We start from the raw sequence: 9,672 nt of genomic DNA, 5'->3' as shown, positions 1-9,672 counted from the left end.
GGCCTGGGCCCACACCGTGTCCTTTGAATAACCCTGAGAACTCAAAGCCAAGTGCACCGTGGAGCCCTGAGACAAATTTGGGAAGGATCTTAATAATCCTGGATAACTGCAGCCAAGGTGTTTGCAGTAAAGAAAAAAGCTCTGCAAAGGATAAAATGAACAATCGGATTCTGAAGAATATTTGATGTTGCCGCTTGGCGTTGACTCACCAAAGCTCCACAGAAGTCCTGAAATAGCCTTAGTGTAAGACAACACACACTGAGTCACACCCAGAACAAACTCAACACACTCATCTTGCTCACAAATAACCGTATTCAGATATTTGAGCAAGCAATCATCTCACATATAAAAACAATTCTTCTGAGTAATACCCCATTTAAATGTTGACAACTCCCTTGCTCCCCACTCGAGTTATGCAATCAGTGTTCTGTAGCCGCAGCTAATAAGCACAAACAGTTAGGGAGCTAAGTCGAGCTGACAGCTCTCAGCATTGGCCGGCAATGGCTGATCACACCCATCACACTGACTGGATGAGACAAACGAGCACAAAACGTTCAATAAAGCCACACGCGTACGCAAACGGGAACCTGCTGCAGACAGCAATGGGACCATCTGCGCCTCACATCCACAACAAACGTGCTCAGCGGCCGTGACGGTAACACCAAACACAAGATCAGCAGATACTAGGAATTCCAGTAAAGCTCCAACCGCTGCCAGTAACTCTCCATGCCATTTAGAGTGTGTGTGTGTGTGTGCTTTTCTTCAGTCTCGTCCTAATGTCACCTCTCATTCACGCCAGTCTCCCCTGCTGCATTATGTGTCCTCTCTCTCTCTGCTCTTTCATTGCCTCACCTTTCCCTACGTGTTTGTATTTAACATTGCAGGCATTCGACAGCCGACCAGAAGCTGTGAGTTATTGCAATGTTTTCATCGCCACAACACACGCACAAGAATGTGAAAAAATAAATATGTCAGCTTAGAAGCTTCCTTAGAATTGAAGAAGTGAAAGAAGTAAGTCATAAATAATACTGACGAGTTCAAGACTTGATGACACCATAACACCTCATCACACACTTCTCCCCCCGCTCATCTCACCCTTGCCTTCCCCGCTTACACTCACCGGTTTACTGCGAGGATGCTGTAAACAAGCTCTTACCAGTAAATTAAAAAAAGAAAGAAAACAAAATTACAACCAGATGCGGCAAAGTAAACTGACACGCACACCCATACACACATGATGACAAAACAGCTGCGGTATGCTGCACAGTACACACACATAAGAGGTTGAGGAGTGTGTTACGTACACAAACGTACAAAAAGTCAGCGAGGAGACTTTGTGAATAGTTTGTGAATGGGTCAGCGAGCCAAAACAATATGTCACAAACACACAAGTGGTGATGGAATGCTCCCTTTTAATGGCTGAACCAGATATGCATTCTTCTGAATACTCGTAGTTGTGTGGGTTTCACCTGACACGTTTCTGCATCTCTGTCTTAACCCTCTGAGGGCTTGAGCGTCGGTTTCTGGATGTGTCTCATGTTGGCACCTGGTCTGGAGGGTTTGAAGGGGGCCAGGGCTCCGTAGGGCTTCGGCAGCGGGAGAAGGCCGGCCTGAGGGATGTACGCATTGGGGCGAGCTTCCGCTGTGGTGTACGCTCCACTGGGCAACAGGCTTCTCTCCTCCTCCTCAGCCAGCTAAACACACACACACACACACACACAAGGATTTAGGTTTTATTCAATAGAAAATAGCTTGGTCTTGGATTTAAATTTACATTTCCTTGGATTTGTAAATCAGCCTTATGTAAAGGATATTGCAGTGACACATTCTTCAATACTCAGCTGTTAAATCTATAAACAGCTCAGCTAGGACAAACCAAACACTGTTTACACATAGAGGTAACAAGCTGTTAACAGCACCACTCAAATACCGCTTCATTTAACTGCACCTGTTACGAATTTGTGTCCTTTGGCAGGTAAACAAGGTTCCCTCTACATTAAATCACAATTAATAAAGTAGCTAATTAATTTGATCTGAGCCCAATGTTACAGGCTGGGCATTTACAACCAGGGGGCAGGAATAAAATCAGGACTTCCAGGGCGTCTTTGCTACAGCGATCTCCTTGGAGTTTCGCCCAACAACAGCATGTGAATGAACCGTGCCCAAATCTGACTTTCGACTTCAAAGGGATGGCGAGTTCCTCATGCATATAAACAGTTTATGTCCTGGCATGTGATCAGAGAGCACCATGCGCAAAAAAAAACAAGAAATGGCAAGGTTAAAGGCAAAAACAGGAACCGAGAGGGATTAAAGAAGAACGTATCCGCGCCTACATCTTTAAGATACATAACTTCTGAGATCAACAACCAACTCAAACTGGTCTTTGGTTTTTTAAGAAGCAGCAACAGCACTTCGACAGCAGCCTCAGACAGGATATCTCTGACCACTGCCTACTCTTAGTCTCGGCAGGTTTGTGCCTGTTTTTCAGTCAGGCTGAGTAAGTTACACACTTGTGGGGCTGCATGCAGGAACGCTGTCGTGTCATGTGGGGCCAGAGGCTATAAAATGGCATAAATCTGGGTGAGAGAGTAAAAACAGAAGGGTTTCAGACACAACCCATCCCTGGACGTCTGCCACACAGACAGCCTCTCTGCTCCTCGTGTGAGTGGGTGTGTGCGTGCGCAGTGTTTGTGTATGCATATCTTCAGAATACTCTTGCTTCTCTAGTCTACGAGTATGTTTGTGCCACTCTTTCTCTTGTTTGTCAGCCTCTGCATGAATACAGACCTTTGTCCCTCAGCAGCTTAATCGATCCCTGCCTGTGTGTGTGTGCGTGTGTGTGTGTGAACCAATTCCCCTTTCTTCTCTTTTCTTTGTCATTCTATCTTCTTCACTTGCCCCTCAGTACCTTAATCAATTCCTGCCCGGTGATCTTTGTCTGTGCGAGTGTGTGTGTGTGTGTGTGTGTGTGTGCCTTTACCCTCTCTCTCTCCTCTTTGTCCCTCTGCCTTCTCCGCTTGTCCCGGAGCATTTTCTTCCACTCGTCTTCCATCTCAGGGCTTGGTGGCAGGCCTTCTTCCACTCGCCGCTGGCACACGTCCATCTGGAACACAGAGGCAGTCCGACAGACGTTCACTTTACATTCCTATCACTCTGTTCACTCTTCACTCTCCTAGCTCTAGTCTATTGATACGGGCCTTGAAAACAGATGGCCTATTAGTGTCAGAATTTGGGCGAAATTATGTCTCTGCATTTTCGACTGCGTGTCGGCGGCGCACTGCGGGCGTTCCTCAGCAGGGCTTCTTCAGGTTATTAACACACACCTTCTGTAGCATTCAGGAGAGGTGAGGGTAATCAACTGTGGATTTTTACTCTTAAGCGAGGCAGAGACACGATAGCTCTGATGGGCAGCGGTGACAAGAATTTGGACAGTCTTTCTTAAAGTCAAAATCTCACTTAATATGTTTTCCTTCGCCTTTGATTTCTCATTTGTGCTACATTTACCCCTCTAGGCACAAGTGATGAAATTTAGGATGTATTCTGACTGAAAAAAAGCCCTTGGAATTTGATATTTTCACTTCTATTTTTAGGAAATGGAATCAAAGCAGATTTACACACTAAACCTTCTCTACCTTCATATAATTAAGTTTTTCCAAGCTGCTTCAGAAGGCAACAGCTTTTATAAGCATTCCTGGAAACTAATTATTTTGGAAACTAAAGCCTTGTTTGTGCGTGTGGATTGTTTCAAATCTTATCGAAGGTATTGTCAACGGGCCACTTACAACAAAGGAAGAACTAGGTTAAGGTAGACTTTGATTCAGAGATTCATTGTGCTTGATTTTCACACACACACCATGCAGGTAAAATCTTCACATCTGAATAGCAACTGTGTGCTGTGATCCATTTATGTATGGAATCATTAAACGAAGAGGAAGGCAGTAAGAGCGGGATTTTGTGTTTAAAACTAATTATGTGTAAATAAATCATAATGTAAAAGCTTATATAGGCTGGTTTTCACACAAACACTGTTTTCACTGAGGACTTGTTGACTTGCCACACACAGGTGTAACTAATGAAGGTAATTAAAGCTGCAGCCTACGTGCCATCATTAGTGTTATTGGAAACACCTTTGTGTTCCCTGTGCTCTGTGAGGGAAACGTTACAGCAACTTATAGCAGTAATGGCATAAACATTAGTGATAAACATGAAAATGGTTTAAAAAATAACGGAAACATAACAAAAAGTCAAAGGTTAGAGTGTTTGCGTGCATAGACACCCTATATCAACAGCTTGGGATGGTTATTAGTCCCAACACACAACAATATGGATTTAGTACACACACGCAAACGCACGCATGCACGCACGCACGCACGCACGCACGCACACACACACGCATTCTGTATATAAATCTACTGCCACCATCTGCTTGCTGCAATCATGGACGTGAATGTTAAGCATGTCCTAAACATTACTCTCTAACCATTAATGCTTTTAGTCGTGCATTAGAATAAATAAAATATCACTTCATCTTCTTGTTTGTGTTGTACTTTTCCCCACAGAATCCCTTTGGGGACTTTTTAGGGATTTTTTTTGGTTTCTGTGGGTCTGGTGAGTGACAGGAAAGATGGGAAAGATAGAAGGAAGAATTGCATAGGAATAGTGTGTGACCGAGATCCAGGGGTTGTCTCCAAATCACGTTATAGTGCGTGTGTGGTATGTGCTAAGCTGCCAGAAAGAGAGCGGAAGCCGTCTGACCTGGAGCTCTTTGTCTTTGATCTCTTGCTGGAGAGACAAAGCCGTGGCTTGCTTCACGGAGAGCTGAGCAGAGACAGACATCATACGGAGGTTGGTATCCTTTAGGTGAGATCGGAGCTCATTCACCTGGAGGTAGACAACACACACGCATATAATGAAACAGACAGGCATGAGGTGAAGCCATTTTTAGGTCAACTGGGAATTAAGCTAGCTGAGTGTTAAATGAGGCCAGCATTACAGTGCAGTTTTATGTTTCACAATTGATTTGTACAGTATCTGTGCAGTGTTATTGTGTATACCTCCACATAGCACATAAACGCCAAGGTTAGGGCTTATTGTTTTGATATACCTTGTATAACCTGTGGCCAAAAACTTCAGTTAGATTTGAGTTAAAGGTCTCTTGATGCAATGTGAGAACACAATGTGATGCAACACAATAACTCAGCTTCAATGTTTCCATTTTACTTTCAGTGTAGCTTCGTCGCTGATTGCAAAAAGCAATACAAAGGCAAAAATCTATTCAGTTATGTCTATAAAAATCAATACGCCTCAGCCTACTTACAGCTTGTGTCCCTTTTATAGCTCTGAAAATTGCTTTGATTGCATTACAAATCAACTTCATCCTCATTCATGTTGTCGTACGATCGCAAATGATTTCATGCAGTAAACATCCTCCTGCTGGCTTTTGGTGTGGTTGTTTATAGAGGGCGGAACGTTGTATATCAAGATTGCGAGACAGACAGAATAAAAACAGAAAGCCCATGACAGAGACAGAGACTAAGAACAATTTGTATTGCTTGGCAGAGTCCTTAATGCCTACAAAGTCTGCTTCTCACATGGAGCCCACATGCTCCTCAAATGTGTCAGAATGTGTGTGTGTGTGTGTGAGGAGAAGGAGAAAGAGAGAGAAGTACACTGGCATGAAGGAACAGGTGACTGATGAGTGTAAGAATGTGTTCTTTCATATGCAAAGGTTAGTATGTGTCTATTATTAGATCGTAGTGTATGCAATGTTACTCTTACAAAGTTCGGATGTGTGTGTTGTGTGTGTGTCTGACTTCCCCCTCTACCTTCTTAGCGAGCGACACCCTGTCTTGTTGGCAGTTGTCGACTTGATCTCTAATTGGTTTGGAGAGACGGGTCACCTGATCCAGGAGGAGTTTTCTCTCCAGCAACTGCATCTCTCTCTCCACTAGATGCATCTCCAGCTGGATACACACACACACACACACACACACACACACACACACACACACACACACACACACACAAACACATCATAACACTGCAATAAATGTCTTTGAAAATCTGTTTTCAAAGTCACGTAGGGGGATGGACGACGAAAGCATGCGACAGTTCTGCGGACAAATACACACAAACGGCATCGCTCTTCTGTACCTGCTCGATCTTCTTGACCAGTTCTTCACTTGAGGGGTCTGTGCCTTTTAGCTCCTTGTAAGTCGCCCTCTGATTCAGTCCTTCTAGTGTCTTGTCCTTAGCTTCTGACAACTGTAAGACAGAAAACAGAATAAGACACGAATGCAGTAATAAAAACACATGACCAGAAAGTACAATAGCAGGAAATCGAGAGTTGGTCTGCCGGTGTCTTGTCCTCCAGACATCACAGATCCTTATTGCACTGGCGATTTTAAAAACGCTTAAAAACATTTCTCAGAAAAATGTAGCTCCCTTATGGAAGCTATTTGCCGCTAGGCGACAAGTCGCTGCCAGAGTGTGATAAGAAAAATCTAAACTTAGATTCGCCACAGGACCCCTCTGAGGGACTGGGTTTTACTTTCTGATATCCCCTGTTGAAGGGGAAGGCGGAGATTTAAAAAATAGTACAAAGTACAAAGAAGTCGAGATAAAAACTGGAGAGACACAAAAGGCAGACAGGAGGACAAGAGAAAGGCAGTAAAACTGAGTCAGGGGACAAGAAAGACAGTTTACATTCAGACCTTAAGCTGACACCTTTATCCTCAAAGAGCTGCTTTGAGTGAACACGTAACTCATTTTTAATAGGATACTTAGCTATGAATGGATATGTTCGTTAGCTGTTGCAGTAGCAGGACCAGGGAACATTTGATAATACTACAATTTCTCTAATTACGAGGCCGGCCTTGCTGCCCCAAAGGCCATCAAAAGAGCAAAAAAAAACCATGAGCCCAATGAGAATACACAACCATTAACATTTCAGCTTCATTACTGAACAAGATATGAGCTCGCAGCGCCACCCAGATTCACCCGGGCCAGTCTATTTCGCAGAAAAAATAGTCAGTGTAGATGATGGAGACGGAGACGGATAAAGGATAAGTAAGAAGACAGATGGCCTCTTAACCTGCGCAGGGACTAAAGATAGAAATGAGCAATTATCAATATCTCAACTGCAAAGTTAATGCAACTGCCCAATGGCCCTATTACAGTAAAATAAAGACAGCCTATATATAAAAATATATGAACCTAAGATGTTTAAGGAGGCATGACAGAGGCCCTAAAACTGAAATAAGTGGAAAATAGAAAGACTGAAAAACATCACATGATAGAGGAGAGATAAAATAGGGAATTCCAAGACTGAAGAAGAATGCTTAAGTCAATATTAATGGACGCCAAGGGATATTGGAGGGGTTGAGAAAATACAAAAGGAGACAAGAAGAAGAAGAGAGGAGAGATCTGACCTGACACAAACAGGCTTATGAAACTGCAGCTTCTCTTCATTCAACCATATAGTGTGCACATACATACAGTATATGCACCTGTGTATGTTGAAGCTAATGCGAGTGCATGTGTGTGTGTGCCTGTGTGTGTGTCGTCGACTTTAAAAGAGAGCATACAACAAAGTGAAGACTCACATTTTTCCTGCATTCACGGTTATGGCTAATGAGGTCGTTTTCATGGAAACCGACAGGGAGTCTGATTAAAAGAGACTCAGAGACAGTCTGCTGCAAAGTGGACGTCACATGACTCAAGTTTAAGATGACCCAAAGTGTTGTGGGAGATATCAAACAAGCTCACGACCGAAGGCAGATTTACTCAGACATAGTGACTAATAAGTAGAAAGACAAAAATGTGAGGTGTGAAGTGAGATGAGAGTGTGACCGAGATACGGACGGGAAGTGAAAGCAGACAAGAAAAAGAAAATCGGTAGAGAAACAGGGGTGGTGAGAAAAAGGGAAGTGTGAAGATTAAGATTATCTGTATTTTTCAGAAAGCCAGGTATGTCTTTGATCACATGACTGGAAAAACAACTCTACTTCCCGCACATCATACTCAGAAGAGCCATTTTGGTAAGAGTGTCGTCGGGTGACCTCAGAATCTGCAGAAGTTTATGATTCTGATTGATTCGTGTTCTGCGCTTCTCCCCTCAAATATAACCACCCTGAGTCATTTAAACACAGCGTGATCGATGAGATACAACACATCTCTGTCAGTGTCCTTCCCCTCTCGCCGCACTTCAATCAATCTTTTTTTTTGTTTTCGCCCTGGTTCTTAACATTTTTTACCCTCCTCCTGCCTCTAATGTTCGTCTCACCCTCCGTCTTCATCTGTCTCCGTGTTGGCGTCTCACTCTCTCCTGCATCTCTTTTTTTTGTTCTTTATCAGCTTCTTTGACACTCAAAGAATAACTTATTTCTTTGCTCATGAATAATTGAAACCATGCACATGTGACAGCATCCGTGCAGAATACAAGTTGAACCTAATTTACATAATTCAAATGCTGCTTGGGTTACAGCTACAATGACAGCTTCATATTGCACTTGTTCAAAATGATCCTAAAAGTGCCTCACAATCAAAAGATAAGAAAAATAAAACAGCGGTAAATTATATACAGAATCCTTATTACAATAAGGTTAACAAAGGTTAATTACCATGGAATGGAGTAGATCTGGATCTGCAGTGTGTTAGGAGATGAAGTTATGACTCAAACCGATCAAATTCATTCCAATTAACTATGATGTTGCACAGAAGTTAAGCTGGTGTGATTTCTATTTGTGTTTTCTACATCTGACAGGTGCAGCAAATATTGGAATTTGCAACAAATTTGACATAAAAGAGAGCAAACATGCTCTTACCAATTTCCCAGCACTCCTCTGCCAGATAGGAGCACACACACACAGACGGATGAAGAGGAATAGACAATGTTGCATTAATACACAATATTCTGAAAGTAGCTCACTGGGTACAAGTTCTGATTTATGATGATTTATCATTCATGCAGGCGATGTCAAACAGAGGTGATATTTTTTTTTCTTTCGGTTTTGACTGAAAGCCACTAACCATTGAAGTGGATTTGTGGAGGACCGTGAAGGAGCATAACGAATGCACGACCTCGCAAAACATGAGCGGCTTCACCTTGCCCAAGCTGTGCTCATAAGCCACGATGAGCACGGTGACAAATAAAAACATAAAGAGAGGAGCTGCCGCGATGACATTTTGAGAAAATGCAAGAGGCATACTACAGGAATAAATGTCAAGGGTTATAAAAGGCATAATGGTAAATCCCCAGGCTGGTTTGTCTAAAATCCTGGGGGCTGATGGCAAAAAACTTGTCATCTTTATTGTGTTACCAGGATACAGGAGTTATTTGGTTCCTGTCTGCAGCTTACACAACAAGGAGGCTCATAAGGACCATAAGTCACTTACAAAATAATCTCTCAAACGGTGAAATCAATTATAACGCAGGCAAGAAACTACTAACAGGAAACTCTTATAGTAGTGTATATCTTTTATTTCTACCCAGTCTAAACTCTTACTGTATTAGCATTACTTATTGGCTTTTTAGACTCTGCGGTCCTAAAACCCATCAGCATTTGATGAATTCCCATTTTTTCTGTTTTCCAGCGCTCTGAATCCCCCTGGGGTTTTCAATTTATGCAGAAAGTAAGTTCTGTGGCGCGCATTGGCCTAAAACCTTTTTTG

At 42.8% G+C, this 9,672-nt stretch overlaps 1 protein-coding gene across 1 annotated transcript in view; it reads right to left on the bottom strand.

The window, feature by feature from the left end:
• Positions 1–1,443: 1,443 nt before the first annotated feature.
• Positions 1,444–9,672, bottom strand: part of ccdc146 (coiled-coil domain containing 146) — a 37,150-nt gene continuing 28,921 nt past the window's right edge. Inside the window, exons 18-22 of the mRNA XM_076153160.1 lie at positions 6,154–6,264; positions 5,826–5,963; positions 4,756–4,881; positions 2,981–3,103; positions 1,444–1,694 (exon numbers count right to left, since the gene is read on the bottom strand). Coding sequence (XP_076009275.1) covers positions 1,494–1,694; positions 2,981–3,103; positions 4,756–4,881; positions 5,826–5,963; positions 6,154–6,264 — 699 coding nt within the window. The 3' untranslated portion in view covers positions 1,444–1,493. The remainder of the gene's footprint in view (positions 1,695–2,980; positions 3,104–4,755; positions 4,882–5,825; positions 5,964–6,153; positions 6,265–9,672) is intronic.

The sequence above is a fragment of the Genypterus blacodes genome, unplaced genomic scaffold (assembly GCF_046128005.1).
Source record: "Genypterus blacodes isolate CSIRO-AG114 ecotype Tasmania unplaced genomic scaffold, CSIRO-AGI_Gbla_v1 ptg000007l_1, whole genome shotgun sequence".
Lineage (NCBI taxonomy): Eukaryota > Metazoa > Chordata > Actinopteri > Ophidiiformes > Ophidiidae > Genypterus > Genypterus blacodes.
The sequence above is the reverse complement of the archived record's forward strand: the minus strand, read 5'-3'. Positions and strand labels throughout refer to the sequence as shown.